General features: G+C 50.2%; 1 protein-coding gene across 1 annotated transcript in view; it reads right to left on the reverse strand.

The window, feature by feature from the left end:
- KREMEN1 (kringle containing transmembrane protein 1) overlaps positions 1-20,061 on the reverse strand; it is a 71,990-nt gene that overhangs the window by 6,003 nt on the left and 45,926 nt on the right. The window contains exons 4-7 of the mRNA XM_075533760.1: positions 14,650-14,774; positions 8,556-8,709; positions 1,269-1,601; positions 257-415 (exon numbers count right to left, since the gene is read on the reverse strand). Coding sequence (XP_075389875.1) covers positions 257-415; positions 1,269-1,601; positions 8,556-8,709; positions 14,650-14,774 — 771 coding nt within the window. The remainder of the gene's footprint in view (positions 1-256; positions 416-1,268; positions 1,602-8,555; positions 8,710-14,649; positions 14,775-20,061) is intronic.

Genomic DNA, 20,061 nt, shown 5'->3' on the forward strand with positions numbered 1-20,061 from the left:
CCAAGGTGGGCAATGCCAGGTTCACAAACAGTGCAAGAGGCACAACTGGAGGTGAGCCCTCGTGCTTAAACACTGAGAACACGTCCTTCAAAGACTAGGACAAACTACAAGCCACAGGGGACAGTGTCTCCAATGTCCCTCTGAAAGTGGAAACCATGCTCCCCCCTCCCCCAACCCCTTGTTTCTGTAACTGCCAAGACCTCGGCATCGGGGCTCTTGGGTTCCCACCCGGCCCTGCTAGGGTCCGAGGAGCTACCTGGGACTGTCTGTGGCGGGTGGCTGGGGCTGGTGGTGATGACGTAGAGGACTTTGGAGGACCGGGCAGCACTGACACTGAGGTTGGCCTGCTCGGTAATGCCCTCGGCCAGTGTCTGGTTGGCAGTGGGCCGCTCCTGTGGCTGCTCGTCCTTGACAGCTGGAAGGTCAAGCAGAATGAGGGGGGACCCAGAGGGCAGTGAAGGCGGAGGCGATGGGGATGGGCCCCTTCCTCGGATTGGATACTGGCTGAGGGTCTGAGTGGACTGGCTCCTCGCCGGCTGACCCCATAGGGAGAGAGCTTGCCAGGCTCTGGCTCTGAAGGAGCCGCTGACTCCAGCAGGCCTTCTTCCTTCCCACTGACTGGTCCCCATCCTGGCCTCCTTCAAGCCCGTCTCAGCCCAGGGGCCACCCAGGAGCACTACTTAAGGCTCTGCTATTGCTCCCCAGGAACACACACTAGGACAGCGGTTCTCAGCCTTCCTAATGTCGTGACCCTTTCATACATTTCCTCATGTGGTGGTGACCTCCCCACCCATGACATTATTTTCGTTGCTACTTCATAAATAATTTTGCTACTGTTATAAATCGGGTGACCCCTGTGAAAGGGTCGTTCGATCCTCAAAGGGATCAAGACCCACAGGCTGAGAACCGCTGCTCTAGGCCTTAGACACCTTCCCCAGGCAGTGACTGTCCATGGGTTCTTGGCACTGCCCCGCATGCTCGCAGGCAGGGGGATGGAGCAAACAACCCCACCAATCCTTCCAAGTCTACCCTGCTGTTTCACACCCTCGTGCCCACCCCCACCCCCATGCCCCCTTGCCCACCTGTTGCAAAAGCGACAGGCACCAGCTCTCCCCGCTGCCCTGACACACACACAAAGTGTGGAGTGGATGGAGGGCAGGTCTGCTGCAGGTAAGGTCAGTAGCCTGGACCCATGGACTCCCAACAGGGACAGCCGAGGGCCCTGGGTCACGAGAGGATGGGTGGCAGGGAAGGGCGAGGCCGGCTACCTTGGTACAGGAGGGCAAATCCCTGGGCCTGGTTGATGCGGTCGGAGAAGAAATACAGAATGACGAAGTCCAGCGACGCGTTGAAGGACAGCGGGGGCCGACTGCGGCCGCTGAAACGGACCAGCACTCGGTGCGTGTAGCCGTCCAGCAGCTCCACCATGTCTGCGGAATCCCGGATGTCGAACAAGGTGAAGTTGAAGTGGATGGAGGAGGCCCCCGGCACGTGGATGGTCCAGTAGCAGACCCGGCCTGTGGCGTAGGTGTCGGGGAAGTCCGGGGAGTAGACCACCGCCGTCATGGCGGAGTAGTTGCCGCCGCAGGCACCCACGAGAGCTGCAGAGACACAAGGATGCCAGGCCTTAGCGGCGAGGCCCGCCCTGATGGGCAAGGTTGGCTTTTTTCTGTACAGCCAGACCATCTTAGGGTTCAGGGTTGGTCACAGCAGGAACCCTGAAGCCCTGGACAAATGGCTGGGAGGCAGCTTTCCTGCTCAGCTGGGCCTGCTGGAGTCCGTGAGCCCGGATGCCAGCTGCGGGGCAGCCTCGTTTCAGGGCCATTGTACCGTGTGAGCGCAGGAGGGAAGGCGAGACAGGACACAGGGAAATATGGGGATCCACCTGGAAGGGCGGCAAGCGATATAGGAGGGCATTGCCACTTCTTGGTGTCCCTGTCCCGTTACAAGGGTGACAGGCACACCAGACGTCCTTCGGGAAACTGCAGCAGGGGAATAGCCTGCTGCCTGGTGCCCGGGGGGTGGACCACCCCTGAGGTACTGATGGGCAGGTGCCCCAGGGGACTCACCACTCCCCTGAATCTCACGCAGTGACATGTACACACGGGCCCAGAAGTGACAGCCTGGAGTGTGGCCGGGCGTCCCCCTGTCCAACCCGCCTGAATCCCTGGTGCTTCCGTCTCCTCCTCTGTGAAATCAAAGTGCTCGTGGAGTCAGAGAATGAACGAAGTCTGCTCCTGTCGAGTGTTCAGTGAGGGCGTGGCACCCAGTTGACACTCGGTGAATATGAGCTGTTATAACTGGATCAAAGTATGTCTAATCAGCAGATATTTCAACAGTTCCCAAAGCAGGCCTTCAAGTGAGAACTCTGTGTGCTCGAGGAGATAGTGTGCCAATTCGGCGATTCAGAGAGCAAACATGTGCTCTGGAGAGGGACCAGAACAGCGCTGAGGAAAGGAGAGGCTGGCCTGACACCTACAATCAGGGCAGGGGCAGGTCGGGAGGCCTGCTGGTGGCCGGGGCCAGAGCCTTCCTGCAGCCAGAGGTGGTCTCTCAGAGTCTCAGTGGGGAAAACACTTGCATGCCTCAGTTTTCTCATCTGGGAAGTGGGCCTGCTATGAGAAAAGGAAAGTTCATGGCCAATGGAATGAAAAGATGATGGGGTTTTCCTTCAGGCTTCTGAAGCACCGTGGGCCTCCCTGCTTCCATAATGCACAGAGGGTGGACAGTCCAGCGCCTGTGGATGTAAACTGCTCAATAAAGTCACAAAGGAGTCCCATTTCCGAGACTTTAGTGTACAATCCAGTGGTTGTTAGTAGGCTGGCAATGCTGACGAGCTCTGGTACTGTAGCGGTTACCAGTTAGCGTTGGGCTGCTAACTGTAAGGTCAGTAGTTCAAATCACAAGCTGGTTCGAGGGAGAAAGACTGGGCTTTCCAAGTGTGGTGAAGAAAGCTGATGGTGCCCAGCTATCAAAAGATATAGTGTCTGGGGTCTTAAAGGCTGGAAGATAAACAAGCGGCCATTTAGCTCAGAAGCAACAAAGCCCAAATGGAAGAAGCACAACAGCCTGTGTGATCATGAGGTGTCGAAGGGATCAGGTACCAGGCATCAAAGAACAAACAAAAAAAAGATATCATTGTGAATGAGGGGGAGTGTGGAGTGGAGACCCAAAGCCCATCTATAGGCAATTGGACATCCCACTTACAGAAGGGTCGCAGGGAGTAGACGAGCCAGTCAGGGTGCGATGTAGCAATGATGAAACATACAACTTTCCTCTAGTTCCTAAATGCTTCCTCTTCCACCACCACCCCCACGCCCTCAATATCATGACCCCAGTTCTACCTTACAAATCTGGCTAGATCAGAGGATGTACACTGGTACAGATAGGAACTGGAAACACAGGGAATCCAGGGCAGATGATCCCTTCAGGACAGTGGTGAGAGTGGCGATACCAGGAGGGTGGGGTGGCGATACCAGGGGGAAAAGGGGAACTGATTATAAGGATCTCCATATAACCTCCTCCCTGGGGGACAGACAACAGAAAAGTGGGTGAGGGGAGATATCTGATAGTAAAAGATATGACAAAATAATAATTTATGAATAATCAAGGGTTCATGAAGGAGGGGGAAGCGGGGAGGGAGGAGGGAAAATGAGGAGCTGATGCCAGGGGCTTGAGTGGAGAGCAGGTGTTTTGGGAACGATGAGGGCAGTGAATGTACAAATGTGCTTTACACAATGGATGGATGTATGGATTGTGATAAGAGTTGTATGAGCCCCTAATAAAATGATTTTTAAAAGACTGGGCTGTCTACTCCGGTAAAGAGTCAGTCTCGAACTCACAGGAGCCGTTCTACCCCGTCCTATAGGGTTACTGAGTCAGCATCGACTCGATGCCAGGGAGTTTGGGTTTTCATTTTTTTAGTAATGCTGAGCAAAGGCTGCCGCTGGCTGCTTCCCGAACACTTTCATCACTCCAGGGCTAAAACTCACGCCAGTCACGCCCCGAGATCGCTGCCCCGCTCCTCCCTGGCAACCATGGTCAGCTCCTGTCTCTATGGAGTTACCTACTGGCATTTCATATAAATGGGCTCAGACGGCGGGTGGCCTTTTGTGTGTGGCTGCTCTCAGCACACTGCTGCCAAGAATTACCCATGTGGCAGCAGGGCTCCGAGTGTGATTGGTTTTCGCGGTTGGGCACTATTGTGGTCTCTGTGTATGGACGCCATGCTCTGTTTACCTATTCCTCGGCTGGGGGGCAGGAGAGTCATTCCCCTTTCTCACAGAGTGCGAACCCTGTGGTGAACGCTCCAACCAGTTCCTCGGACATACGCCTAGGAGTGATATCACTGGGCCGCAAGGCGACTCACCAGGGTGCTGCTTTCCAGAGGCTGCCCCACGGTACAGTCTCACCCGCAACGAGGGAGCGGTCCAATTGCTCCACAGCTTCACCAACACCTCTCGTTTCCCCTTAAGATCAATCTACCACGTGTGGATGTGCTGTGGAATTACGCATGGTAAAGGAAGCCAAGCCGCTGGGTGGGGGAGCCCCTGAAGTGACTCCCTCTCCTCAGGGCCTAACCCTCTCGGATGGATAGCAGGGGTGGGGTGGGGGTGGGGAATCACAGTTTAAGACTGAGTTTGTTAAAGACCCCAAATGTAACCCTCTCCGGCCCTTACAAGTAAAAATTCCTTTGAAGCTTACTCAGCAGGGTGTCTCAACATGGGAAGGAGGCTAGCAAGGCTGGGAGGACAGACGCAAAGTATCGCTCCAATTTAGAGAGAGAAGGGTGCATGAAACTTCAGGGGATGGCGGTCTGAGGGCCCCTGGAGAACTTCGGCCACAGACATACGGCCTCGTGATCACTGTAGAATCTGCTTGCTGCCTTAGGGTGCCGATTGCATCTGTGACATTGTGGGAACCTGCTGGTCTCCTCCTTCAGTTGTTGTGAAAAATCTGTTCTTAGTGAACTAACTTGCGGGGTCAGGACTGGACTCTGAAACAGCTCCGAGGGGAAACCTGTGCTCCTTCTGCAAGCACTTGCCCGAATAAACTTAGAATTTCTCCAAATAACCTGGTCTCTGTTTTTGGCTATGCTGGCAGGCTTTCCCGGACCCCTTGCTGCCCAACAACAATGCGGATGATGACAGTGATGTGCTGGGGTCATTCACCCCAAAACATATATTGAAGCCCTAACCCTTGAACCTGCACATGTGACCCAGTTGAGACTTGGTCCCTTTTTCTGTTACGTTAATAGCCTATCAGCGCCAGGTGATTCCTGGCCTAATCAGGACTCAGTTATCAAAAGGCGAGAACACATGCAGGTGCATGCGAGGGGGTGGGGGAGTGGGGGAGGGGGGGACAGACAGGTTTCTAGATGTCTTGAAGCCGTGTCCTAAGTTCAGCCTTCTTAACTGTGAGAAATCGAATTTCTGTTCCTGAAAGCGCCCACTTGTGACATTTCTGCAGCCCTAGCAAACTGCAGCAGGTGCCTCCCTCGGCTGGCTGCTGGCAGGGCTCTGGGATCATTCACATCAGCTCGCCATGCGCTCTAGCGGCTACTCGGGGAATGCCTGGTTCCTTTGCTGTTTGGCTTTGTGCTAGGACCGGAGGAGAGGACATCACTTTCTGGGGCTCAGCCGTCCCAGCAGCTTGACTTTCCTTAACACTTGTCTTTCGACTTCAAATAGAATAGCCGGGCAGCTCTTGTGGGGGAAAGCAAAGGTGTCGATGAGAACATGCCAGGTGCTTTGTCAGCTCAGTAGACATCGTCCCCGAGCTAAGGGTCAGGGCGGAGAACCTCCTCACGATGAACTCTCGAGATGGGAGGATACATAGATGGGCAAGGGATATTATTTGACAACAATTCTTTTATTTATTTATTTTGCCAACTACTCTTGTAGCTAATTTATTTTCTTTTTTTGTTGCTGGTGCTGAGAACAGACATGTCAATGGCTTCACCATGTCCAGTGACCCTGCTCAAGTAGCACAGCCATGCCCACCCTGTCGGATTATTGGCCCACTATTTTCCCTTATGCATTCGCCATGCCTCGGCCTTCAGCTGCAGCAGAGGCAGGCAATCAGCGGCATGCTCTAACACAGGGTGTGGAGGGGGCCTGCGGAGCTTCACTATACACTCAGGGACCACACGGGTTAAGCTGGCCACTGTCCTGGTCCAACAGCACATCGAAGCTGCGGCCTGCAAAAGCGGTTGAGTCTAGAGAAGTCTAAGTACTGGGTTGAATGCTGTTGTTGTTGTTGATAGCTCCCATTGAATTGGCTCCGACTCATTGGTAGCCCTATGCACAACAGAACAAAACACCACGCAGTCCTGCACCAACCTCCCAGTGGTGCCCGTGCCTGAGTCCACTGAGGCAGCCCCTGTGTCCATCCGTCTCCTGGAGGGCCTTCCTCTTTTGCACTGCTCCTCCACTTTGCCAAACATGATGTCCTTCTCTTTCTCCAGGGACTGGTCTCTCCTGACAACATGTCCAAAGTCTGCATGACACGGTCTTGCTATCTTTGCCTCTAAGGAGCGCAATAGCCTTACTTTTTCCAACACAGATTGGTGTGTCCTTTTGGCGGCCTGTGGTACTGTCAATGGTCTTCACCAGCACCACGATGCAAATGCATCGATGCTGCTTCTGCCTTCCTTATTTAACGTCCCACTTTTACATGCACACGAGGCGACGGCGAACACCATGGTTTGGGTCCAGTGCACTCTCGCCCTCAAAGCACCAGCCTGGCTTTCGATACGCTAAAGAAGTCTGTGCAGCAGATGGACCTAGTGCACTGGGGCGCATGAGCTAGAGTCGAAAGAGCTCTGTTCAAGCCCAAGCCCCTCCCATCGACGGATCTGACCGCCTTTAGAAACAGGTCTTTGCAGAAGTCATCAAGCGAAGGGGAGGGCATCCTGGATCAGGGTGGGCTCTAACCTCATCCACTGAGGAGGTTTGTATGGAGCAAGAGATTTGGAAACAGGCAGAAAGGAGACACGGGGAAGACGGTCAGGCGACGAGGAAAGCCAGGATGGGAGTGATACAGCCGCTAAGCTAGTCACCGTCAGACACCAGGAAGAAGCAAAGAAGAGTGCCGTCCTGGAGTCTGCAGAGCATCGCTCTGTCAGCAGCTTACATTTGGACTCCCGGCCAAATGTGACAGAATCCATGTGAACTGCGACAGCATGTATTTCTTCTGCTTTTAGCCACCTGGTTCCTGGCAACTTGCTATGGCAGTCCTGGGGCACTAATAGACCACATGGTACTTTTAGTTAAAATTGGGCCTTGATGCCCAGTTGAGATGTCAGACATGGCTCACTTTAGCCTAAGGCCTAATGGCGGCTCTATAGACGATCTGTACCTTCTAAGTTGTTGCCAGGTTCTTCTTTTATCTGCCTTGTATGTGATCATCTCCTTCCCACCCTCTTACCATCCGGCACAGTGTTGGTGCTGCCACTGAAGTAAAGCGTCACCACCACTGGGTCACACACAGACCCAGGCACAGCAGGAAGAACAAGCGTGGGGGAGGTCAGACCTATGTGCCATGCAGACCCTGCTGCTTCCAGCCAGAATCTCACAAATATGGCGGGCCTGAGAGAAGGTGGGTCAGGGCACAGGAGACACGGGGCTGGAAAAATGGCTTAGTGCATGTGTGCTTCTCAGACACACGCCAAGGAGATCTCACCCCAAACCCTTAAAACAATAATGGTGAAAAGGTTTGGAAAGTATACAAAATTGAGATAATATCTGTGGTAGTTGCATATGCTCTTGTCAACTTGAAGGAATTAAGAGTGAGGAGGTGGAGTCTAGCCCATCAATCAGGTCACAGCCTGATGATGCCTCCTTGTGGGCATGGCCTTCTCATGAGGATTCTGGGAACTCCCCCCCCCCCCCCTGCTTCGCTTTCCTCAGAAAGCTGGGGGAGCCGCGTGGAGACCCGTGCCAGTGCTGAGATGCTGCACTGCCACTGGACCCACAAGACGCTGCACCCACAGGCCTGGGATCTTCCTGCCTTTGCTTCTTTGCATTGCTGTGTGCGTCTGAAGAGGAATTCATGCGCTAATTTTGGACTTGTGAGCTGATATCAGACTTATGGACTTGATGTGAACTGGGCTGGGGTGTTTTCTTAATATACAGCTACTCTTGATACAAAGCTCTTTCTTATACATACACTAGTGACTCTGGATTTATTTCTCTAGTCAGCTCAGACTAACACAATAGCTAAGCTGATTCTGAATGGTTTTAGCAGAGTCAATTAGGAAAAATGATCTACTCCCAGTGGTCTAGGTATCCCACAGTTGGCCACTTCTCTTTAAAACACGTGGCACGATGGCAATTAGTTACTTGTTAAACACCTTCCCTTCCAGGGAACAGGGGCTGAGGCCTTGCCCCCCCAGGGAGGCATCCTCAGGGCCTGCCCCAGGTCTGGCTTATAGCAGATGCACAATGAGTGTTGCCAGGTGGATGAAGACAGGGAGGGGGGGAGCAGGCAGGCTCCTGGCCTGTTCCGAGACCCCCACGTCCTCATGGGCTGGGCTGGGCACAGGGCACACTCACTATCAAAGAGGATGATCCTGCCATCGCCACCGCAGGGCTGCGTGTGATCTCCGAAGCAGACGCTGTTGCACTCAGTACTGGCGGCTTCCCCATACTTCCAGTAGTCAGGGTTGTTTCCACAGAAGCAAGCATAGCCGGACTCCATCCCTGCGAACTGTGTCCAGAGAAGCAGCACATGGTCAGCATCAGCCAAGCGTATTGGGTGGCCTGAAGGAGCCTGCTAGGAGGAGTCCCCAGCAAGCAGCCAGCTTCATTTCCTCAGGCTACCCTTCCTCTGGCTTCCCGCTCTTATCACACGCCATTCCAAACAGGCCATCAAACAGCTCCCACTCACTGAGCTCCCTCTGAATGCCTGCATCCCCACTGGATCTACTACGTTCTCAGGAGGGGGTGGCCCATAAACATTAGTTATAATGAAAAACGCTACTGTCAGGTAGCGACATCTAGTCTCCACAGCCAACTTACAAGAACTTTGTTGTAATTGTGGTTGTTAATGTACACAAGATACACACCAACCCAACAACCTTTACAGCTACAAATCAATGACACAGTCTAAGTCTTCCAGCTGGACACCCATTCTCAGCCTCCTTTGACGAGCTGTCCCTCATTACCAGAAACCAGGGGCAAGGAGCCTTTGCTCCACCCCGGGGCCATTTGGAAATGGATATCATCATTCTTGGGTCATACGGGTCAAACATTTAATGAACTCATCCCTAATGTGGTGGCTGGAACAGCTTCTCTGTGATGAGCTAGTAGGGATGATTCTGTGGGCGGGGCCGGGCACTCGCTATACCCCTGCAGTGTAAACCCAGTGTAAGCCCCTAAACTCCCTGGCATTGAGTGGATTCTGACCCTGTGGGTGTCTCTAGAGTAGAAAGCTCCATGCTTCTCCTGCAGGGTGGTTGTGACCTGCTACCGCAGGTTCCTAGCTCATCTTGTAAGTTGCTACTGTTCGCTTTGACCCCCCTTAAAAGAGTACCATGCTCATTGCAGACATTGCTCACCAGTTAAGCAGATTTAAGAAGATTGCAAGGGATCTTTTGGTTTAAGGACTAATGATGATCTCTGGGCAATCCTTTCAGAGGTTCATCAGGCTCCATGGCTCCAGAAGTCTGAATTCCATGAGCATTTGAAGTTCCTCATGGCACACGTATTGGTCCCATTTAAAAGCTTGGCTTTCATGTAGTACACCCTACACAGTTCAGCAATTTTAACGCATGAATGGACCAAACACAATCCACCGCTACGGAGTCAATTCTGACTCACGGCTACCCTACACATGGAGTTTCTAAGCTGTACATCTTTACAGGAGCGGGCAGCCTCATCTCTCTGTCTGGGGCAGCTGGTGTGTTTCAACTGACCACCTTGTGGTTCGCAGCCCAATGTCCTGCCCACAGCATCACCCTTTGTGCCCAGGATCCAGAACAGTTCCGCCATTCCTCGAAACGCACGACTTTGAGCATCTCCCCTCCTGGAATGGGCAGCCACGGGTCAGTTTTCCAGGGTGCAGGCTTGGCCTATTTGAAAATGTCAGGTGAAAGCAAGCACACAGGAGGAAACCTTTTGGGGACTGGCTTTCGCTTGGTATCGTGTCTCTGAGCTCCATCTAAATCGGCACGTCTATCAAGAGGTCGAGGAGAGCTGGTGGTGGAGCGGGTTACATGTTGAGCTGCTAACATGAGGTTGGCAGTTCAAACCCACCAGCTGCCCTGCTGGGAGAAAGATGAGGCTTTCTTTCTCGTAAAGTCTTATGGCCTTGGGAGCCCACAGAGGCAGTTCTACTCTCTGAGTCAGAATCAACTCGATGGCATTATTACTATTGTTAGTGTTTCTTCGGTAGTCGGCTCCTTTTTCTGGTTGGGCGGCATTCCACTGGATGATGTGCTGCCACGATGCCCAGCTCGGTTGTCCCCAGTTTCTCAGGGTTATAAATAGAGCCGCTATAGATCGTTGTGCTCATTTAAATTTCCTTTCATTAAATACCTAGGAATGGGATTGCTGGGTCACGTGGTGAGTCTGTGTCTAACTTCCTGGTCCCAGGAGGTTACCATGTTGCTTTCCAGAGTTACTCTACCTCTCACCGCCCCCCCACGTCCCCCCAGCACCACATGTGCGTTCCGGCTGCTCCGTATCCTCATCAGCACTTGATGTCGGCAGCATGCTTCCTGCTGGCCATGTTTATAGCTATGACTGGTCTCTCATGGCTCTAATGTACAACTCCTTAATGGCTAATCATGCCGAATATGGTTCTGTATGCCTGTTGGTCACTCGTATACTTTTGGTGACGTGCTTAGTTCAGTTTGTTTTTTCCCCCAGCCGTTTTTAAGTTGGACGGTTTGTTTTATTACCACTGAATTTTCTGTTCTTCTTACACATTCTGGAGAAAGGCCTTTGCTGCAGATGCAATTTGAGGATGTTTTCCCACAGTGTTTCTTCTTAATCTCTTCATGGTGTTTTTCACGGAGCAAAGGTTCGAATTTTGAGGTCTAAATTAGTTCTGTTTTTCTTTTTCCTATAGATGATCCTTCTGGCGTTGTGTCTAGAGACTCGTGGCCGAAGCTCATATAAAGATTTTTGTCTATGTTTTCTTTTAGTAGTTTTATAGGTTTACATTTAGATCTGATTTATTGTGAGTGTGATATATAGCCATTTATGTTCAACTCCTTTCATTTAGCATAGTGCGCCTCTTGGAATCATCCAGGCTGCTGAACGCACCAACATATCTTAAAATATGCTGCTTTCTGAGTGATATTGTATAGTATGGACATGTCCTATTTTACTTATTCATTTGTTGCTACTGAGTGATATTGCTACTGAGTGATATTGTATAGTATGGACATGTTGCTACTTTCGATACTGTTGCTTTGCTGCTACTGAGTGATATTGTATAGTATGGACATGTCCTATGTTATTTATCCATTCATCAGTTAATGGACATTTGAGTTATTCTTGTTTTGGCCATTTTAAATTCCCATCACCAGTCCACACAGTCCTGGGTGGGGCAAATTCCTAAATGTTCTGCTGCCACCTGAGAGGTGAGCAATTCAAATCCACTCTGGAGGAAAAGCCATGAAAACCCTAAGGAGCCAAGTTCTAGTCTAACACGCGCAGGGTCACCAGCAGTTGCAACCAATTGGGCGGCAACTGAATCTTATATCTCAGAAGAGCTGTGCTCACAGCACACCCTACACTCGTCCGGTCTCACTAGTGTAATAAAGACAACCCGTTCCTAAATGAGAGCCTAACCATAGGCACAGAGGTTAAGATCTGCAACACTTTTTACGAGGGAAAACTATTCAATTCATAAAAGCTGGTGATGGGGGGAGGGGAGACTCCGGATAGGGCAAGATATGACAAAATAACGATGTATAAATCACCAAGGGCACATGAGGGAGGGGGGAGAGGGGAGGGAGGGGGAAAAAAAAGGACCTGATGCAAAGGGCTTAAGTGGAGAGCAAATGCTTTGAGAATGATTAGGGCAGGGAATGTACGGATGTGCTTTATACAATTGATGTATGTATATGTATGGACTGTGATAAGAGTTGTATGAGCCCCTAATAAGTTGTTAAAAAAAAAAAAAAAAGAAAAGCTGGTGATGCTGGGTGTCTTTCCATATCTTCATAGGCCATCATATGCCAGAAACCAGCACCCAAACTCACTGACATCAAGTTGATCCTGACTGACAGGGTTTCGGAGGCTTTATAAATCTTTCTTCAGAGGAGTCTAACCCCATCGGTTAGAATCAACTCAATGGCAATGGGGTGGGTATGTGCCAATAAAACTTTATTTATAAAATAAGTGGATAGTGGATTGGGCCTGTGAGCCATTGTTGCTGACCCTGGTCTACATGACTATTCTTACTATCAATAGTATTCTTTTGATTACTGTCACTTTATAAAAAGTTAAGAGATTAGGCACGGTAAATCCAAGCTTGATATTCTTTATCAAAATTATTTTCCCTATTGTAGGTCCTTCCTTTGCTTTTCAATATAAATGTTAGACTCAGTTTGTCCATTTATTTAAAAATTCTGCTATGATACACACACACACACATATATACACATTTTTTTTTCCTGCTATGATTTCGATTGAGACTGCATTGGCTTTATCCATCAATTTGGGGGGAGTTGGCATCTTAACAACATTAGCCGCCCAGTTTGTAAACAAGGTCTAGGTCTCCGTTGACTTAGGCCTTCCCTCCTTTCCCTTTGTAAGATCTTAGCGCTTTCAGTGTATAAGTGTTTAGCCTCTTTTGTTAATTTTATTCTTAAGATGTTTTATGTCATTATAAATAAGAGGTTCAACAATTGCATTTTAAAACATTTCACTACTAGTACAATTGGTGAGCTCCTGGATGACGGACTGAGAGGCTAGAGGCCAACCTCACACAGAAGAACTTGAGGAAAGACCTGGTGACCTGCTTCTGAAGAATAGCACCCTTGAGCCCCAGCGCAGCAGCTCTTCTGTGTGCTTGGGGCCCCCAGGCATGGGAATCGCCCCCGAAACTCGGAGGGTATGGAAAAGATCTGCAACACTGCTAATGCTGCTCAGTAGTTCTGGTAGCTTCTTTGTGGATTGCTTAGAGTTTTCTTCCTACAAGCACGATTGTGTTTTGTGTGTCAAAACTAAAAAACACATTGCCTAATTGGAGGTCAAAGAGATTTATATCCATGTTTTCTTCTACAATTTTATAGTTTAAGTCTCTCATCCATTTTGAGTTCATATTTGTTTTTGTGAATAATCTTGTATATGGTGTGAGGTAAGACAAATACAGTTTTACCTCTTCTTTTCCAACCTATATGCCCTTTCTTCCCTTTTCTTGCCTGTTTATCGGAGAACTCCAGTACAAAGCTGAATCGCAATGGTGACATTGGGCATCCTATCCGTTCTTGATCTCAGGACGAGGGCACCGGAGCCCATCACTGGTGAAGTGAGCGTGTTCACTGTAGGTTTCCACAGATGCTTTTAATCTGCCTGAGGAAGTTTCTTCCCAATTCTAATGGCCTCAGGACTTAGATCATGAATGAGTATTATAAGTCTTCAAATACTTTTTTGGTATTTTTATTTGGGAAAATATCAAACGTACAGGAAAGTCAAGTTGCAAGAACGGTGTACAAAGAAATGACCTTTCCCTGGAGAGCTCATTCGAGCTGGCAACTATCTTAATAAAGCCCTTAGTAGAAAAGGGACCCCCTCCAGGCTGATACCAAAGCAAACCAAACCAAACCATGCTCACTGCCACTGAGTCCATGCTGACTCACAGCGACCCCTTGAGGATTTCCAAGACGGAACTGTTTACTGGAGTAGAAAGCCGAGTCGTTCGCCCTCAGAGCTGCTGGTGGTTTCAAACTGCTTACCAGACAGGCGGGAATCTAACGCAAGTAACAAGAGCCACTGCTGAGGTGGCTGCTCATAACATACACAGACACAAGGCAGATGGGGGATTAGATGCTGGGAATTTCCTCTCCCTGTTCTCAGTGTTCCAGGAGCCCCGGTGGCATAGTGGTGAATGCGTTGAACTGTTAACTTCAAGGTCAGCAGTTTGAACTCACCAGCGGCATCTCGGGAGAAAGATAAGCCATGCTTCTTGCTCCTATACAAAGGTATTGGAAATCCACAGGACAGTTCTACTTTGTCCTATGGGGTCGCTGTGAGTTGGCATTGGCCTGGGGGAAGTTTGGGTCTGGCTTGAGGTTTGCATCTTTAGACGATGCTGCCTCTCACTCTGGAACCCCAAGCCCCACTTTCTCCAATTTCTCCTTGGCAGAAACTAACTGTAGCATCAGATGGCCTGACAAGTTGTTGCTCCGTCTACCTAGTTCCACGCTATCTCAGCAGGAAGCCAAACCCAAAGCCAAACTCGCTGCCATTGAGTCAGTTCTGACTCATCGTGACCCAAATGGCATGGGGTAGAGTGATCCTGGGGTTTCGGAGACTGTCACTTGTTACAGGAGGAGAAAGCCTCGTCTTAGAGCAGCTGGTGGTTCCGAGCTGCTGAGCTGGGGTACCCCGTCCACCACCAGGCCTCCTCAGCAGAACACACTGCCGTGTTTACCTGGGCCTGGAGTTAACTAATAGCCCTAAGGAAGCGTACCGTGAACCTCTGGCTCCGGCAAAAGCTGATGCAGGTTTGAATGGTGAGCTTGTTGGATGTCTTGCTGCTCCCAGTCAGAGGCGGTGGGTTTCCATGATCCTTGTAGCAGCCAAGGTTTCCAGGCACTGGAGAGGGAAAAAAAGAAACAACAAGAGAATTTCTCAACACCTGGCTGAGAAACACGGAGAGGGATCAAGTTCTTTGTGCCAGGGACTCCCCTCCCAGCCAGTATTTCCACTCCTGAAGAACAAATCACAAGCCACCAGCTCCGCAGATGGACGCCCACCAGCCTTCTGGCCATTGCGAAGTTTGTTGTTTCTTTCAGAAGAGGTCCACCTTTCACCGACTCTTAAGTCATTCTGTAAGTGTTCGGTACTGACAGGATCGCCTACAGAAGGGTGCTGGTAAGTCCCACTCTAGGATCACTCTGGTAGCAGGATGTGCTCATGGCCTTCCGGTGAGTGTCTCGACATTCTGTTGCTCAGAGTGGAGGCGGGGGGGGGGGGCGGGGAGAGAAATACTGGAGGGTTTGATTAGTTTGGACTATTGATAAACGCAAAGATTTTGATCAGAAATGTAAGTCCCCACTTACAGTTAAAAAAAAAGATTTGTTTAATAAAACTTTTCCTACAAACAAATTGTCACATACTTGGTGGCGTAAAGCAACCTAAGTGCATTCAATAGCTTACAGTTTGGAGGTCCTATGGGGCTTGTGGGGCGAAAGTCAAGGTGTCGTTGAAGCTAGGTCCCTTCTGGAAGCTGTCGTGGAGAATCTGTTCTGTCTTCTCCAGGGCCTAGAGACTGCCTGCCTTCTTTGGTTGGTAGCCCCCTCCCTCCAGCTTCTGCCCCGAAGAGCATGGCCTGTCCTCCCTGTGCCTCTGTGGGCCCATCACCTTCCCTGATTCCTTTCCCTCGGCTTCTGCAGTCATGCTGCTCCTCGGACTCTGCCCCTTGTGATCACCAACGGGCTCATCTGGATAACCCAGAATCACCTGTCGCCCCATCTCAAGATCCTCGACCATATCTGCAAGTTTTGGGGGGTGGGTCATGTAAGGGCCACATTCGCATGTCCTGGGCATTATGTCACGGCGTCTTTGGCAGGCCAGTGTTCAACCAGCCACCACAATGAGCCATGCTAGGGTTTCACAGTCACACAATCGGGTGGTTGGTCTAGAGGACTAGGCTGAGAATAAAGACACGGGAGTTTATGTCCTTTGAAAGCCGTCTGCCTCAGTGATGGCCACCTGGGGCCTTCACACCCACGTGTGATGTCCTCTTCCCCCTCCCCAGTAGTGTGTCGCCAAGTTGGAGAGACATCTCTCTCATTAAGTTACAAAATAAATGGCACTGAATCATTCACGTCAAAGTTATTAAATCGGAGGGTTTTGCTGTGTACATTTTTGCCACAATTAAAAAAAACATGAATGACAATGAGTACAAGGAAGAAGAAAATGTTCTGAAACTGACTGTGGTGATGATTGTACAACTCTTCTTGGTGTGACTGAACTACTGATTTGTATGATACGTGACGTGCCAATAAAACTGCTTTATAAAAGTGACAGAAGCATGTGCCCTGTCTTGTTAGTGGCCTCTCTCCTTTGCCTGCTCAGCGTGCATGCCTTGATGGAACAGTATGTCCTGTTGGAGAGGTCCTGTGGCAAGGAAATGAAGATGACTCCCAGCCAGTGGCCAGCGAGGAACTGAGACTCCACAGCCCAGTCCACAGGGAACAGAATGGTGCCCACAGTGACGTGCGCTTGGAATGGATCTTTCCCAGACGCTGGACCTGGCTGACATCTTGATTGGAAACTTGTGAGAAACCTTGGTTGAAACAGACACCCTATGTGTGCCCAGTTTCCTGAGCTGCAACACGTATGAAACGATAACCATGCATTCTACACACACACACACACACACACACACACACACACACACACACCCCCCGCTCCAGTTTTACTAGCAAACACGTATTGGTTTAAGTCACTAAATTAGGTAGTAATTTGTCATGCAGCAATAGATAGCTAATAAGCCTATATATACACCAAATCTAGGTTAAATGAAGGAATGAATTCATGGTGGGTCACAAATAAATAAGCCTCTCTGGCCCTTCATTTTCCATTTGTGTAGTTTATTTATGGATCACTGCACTATTAGTTCTTTCCCTACTTTCTCTGTTTGGCTCCTCAGAGTTATAATCGTGATAAAATTTACAGCTAATGAGATAGCAAGACATGACATCACTGTGGCCCAGGAAACATTTCTAGGCTGGTGAAGAGTTCTGTATCACCCACCTCCACAGTGACAGCCATGTAGACTTAAGATAGCATTTCCCCTTTATTTTTAAAACGAGGATACTGCACGGTCCGGGTTAATAAGGTTATATCCACATCGTGGTGCTGGAAGCTACGATGCCACTGGTATTTCAAATCCCATCAGGTACATCTGTGGTGGACTGGTTTCAGCAGGACTTCCACAGTAAGCAGACTAAGAAAGGCCTGGAAGCCCAGGTCTAATGAGCAGGCAGAGAAACCCTCACAGATCACAACAGAACATGGTCCGACTTGCTTGCTGTGGACCCATCACTGGGAGAGATCAATCATGGAGGAGGACATCATGTTTAGTGAAACAGGGCCATTGAAGGTGAGGGAGACCCCAGGGAAGATAGATTGTATGCATTTGTAATGATGAACTCAAACATATCATCAATCATGGGAATGACACTGGAGTGGGCAGCCTTCTGTCCTGCTGTACTTGTTCTGTTGTATTCAACAGCAGCTACCTGTATCTACCCATCTCTGTGATAGTTAGGTTTATTGTGCCAACAGGAACACATGGGCGGAGTTTAATCAGGTCACAGCTGGACTGCAGGGTGGCCGAGATGGACCAGTGTTCTGCAGCTGGAACTAGTTCTTTGCCTCAACTTTGTGCTGCACTACCAGTGGGCTGAGCCAACCCACAGATTGTGTACAGCTAGAGCTTGAGGCTCCTTGGTGACCTGCTTCAACAACTTGAGGCTGGTGGATCCTGTCACAGTGCGAGATCCTAAGGTGCCTGCTTCGCTAAGCTCTCGAGCTACAGACTGTGGCTGCCCCACCCTGCAGTCTGCTGCCTGTGGGCAGACTGCCTGTCTTGTCTGAAGGAAGATTCCGATGTTTTCTTCCATGACCCTGGACCATGGGAGTTGAAGGAACCTTTGGTATATTAACTGTCCCACGAAAGTGGGCTGAATTGAGCCCTCTGTCCTGCTGTGTAGACTAATTAGCCATTATATTCCTTTTCGTTGTATAAACCTTTCATTCATATATATATATATATATATATATATATATATATATATATATATACACACACACACACACATATATATATATATATCTGTCCTGGTTTTGTTTCTCTAGAGAACCCTGCCTAATACAGTCTCTAACCCTGCAGTAGGCTTTTGGCTTTATAAACTGATGCATGTAAAAACACACACACACACACACACACACACACACACACACACTCACGCACAAAATCTTTTTTTTTATTTCTGCCATCATCTAACCAGCTCATTTTAAATGGGCAGGAAGCATCTCTGCTAACCCCGAACTCCCCCCCTCCCCCACCTAAGCCAAGTGGTTACCCTTCTCCCTTGCGTCATAGATGGTTCAAATGTAACACATGTGGCTCACCACATAAATGCTAAAAGGCATCTTTCGGAATCAAACCAAATCTCTATAGTTGCAAATGTAAACAGAAAGACTCAGGACTGTAGGAGAGCAGGGGCCTGCTCGGGACTGTCTGGGTTTAGGATTTAAACCAGGGCAGGGCCATCAGGGGCACGGGCTCTAAGTGGATCCTGTTAAAGGAGCCATGCATCTAATGGGGCCTAATAAGAACTGCTTGATCACTTGGTCATTCACTAGGATTTCTGACTTGTTTGCTTCATTAGATTCACCAGTAAGCACATCTATGTATCCAGAGCCCAGGGTGCATAATCATGCAGGCTGAGATTTGACGTTAAGAAGGTCATGGGTGGCATTAAAGCAAACTATCAGCTTCATTCACAATGATGCAGGGAGCAGATCCAGCATTCCAGGAGGGCAGCGAGGTCCCAAAACCACCACAAGGCGGATTCTGGGAAGCAGCCGTGTGCTGCTCTAGGTCACAGGAACACCAGCGGCCCACTCCAGCCTCCTGCCGGGTCCACCTTATTTCCCAAGTCAGACATTGTCGAACGCTCCCCATTCCTCATCTCCAAACATCTTCCCCCACCATGCCACTTTCCCAGTCCGGGCCACGCCTGAGCCTGCTAATCCAGGCTGACTCTCTCTAGCCAGCACACTCTTTTCACAGTCCAGTCCAAGCAGAAGGAGTGGAAAACACAAAGGCCCACGGCCAGGATGACCTTGGCCTTGTGCGTGCAAGGCAGTGTGAAGAGAGAAAGGGCAGCAACAGCTGCTGAGGTAGGCAGGGCCCTGCCAAAGTGCCCTGGTCGCCCCTCAGGTGAAGCCCACCCTTTCTCACAGGGTACCCAGCACTGCCTGCTCTGTGCAGCCGTGCTGCCCACCTTCCTCCCCTCCGTAGCCCCTCTCTGCACTTGAAGTCTCCACTGAGGCCAACTGAGTCCTAGCATCTGCACACACTTCCCGGCTGCACCTTGCTCCCTGGCCGCTGCATTTTTGTACATGCTATTCCCTCTGCATGGCATGTTCTTCCCTGTTTAGCCTGAGCATCACTGTTTTTGGGGTCCCCATTCTCACTTACTCCCCATTGCGATGGACCTTCTGTGTCAGCCAGGCCTGGGGCCTCATCTGAAGCCTTGTAAGACCCTGCCATATGGCCTTAAAGGAGCCTAGAGACTACTTGGTTTGGCTTTCCAACTTCACCATGAACCACTTGAAGCAGACGGCACCTTCTTACACGGTTGTGTTCCCCCCTGGGAACCAACACAGAAACCAGCACAGTCTCGGCCACTCAGCAGGCTGGAGCAACAAGCAGGCCGGTGCTCTGGAGGAATGGAGCAGAGAAGAAGCGAGGAGCACGGCTAAGCCATCCGGCACCATCCACTGAAAGCACACACATACCCTTAGGCCTGACTCTTACTCACTGTCCCCTCTGACTAACTGGATGCACAGTGAGCTTTCAAACCAAACCACGGTGAGCTTTCTGTCAACCTTCTTCTCAAAGTGCATCACGTATAGGACTAGAGCACTACCACCTAGCTCTACCTGTTTCCTAGTTTTCTTGGTGACCCTGGGCCCCTGGGTGCACATCCCCAGAGGGCCCGGCCCGGGGCGCTGTGTTGCGGGTTCGCCCGGGTCTGACTTGGCCAGACAGTGGCGGTCAGTGGGTCTCCCAGGTTGCTGTTGAGGCTGCTGAGACCTCCGATGATCAGAGGAAGCAGCAGCCGTGTTGAACGGATCCTAC

The sequence above is a fragment of the Tenrec ecaudatus genome, chromosome 16 (assembly GCF_050624435.1).
Source record: "Tenrec ecaudatus isolate mTenEca1 chromosome 16, mTenEca1.hap1, whole genome shotgun sequence".
Lineage (NCBI taxonomy): Eukaryota > Metazoa > Chordata > Mammalia > Afrosoricida > Tenrecidae > Tenrec > Tenrec ecaudatus.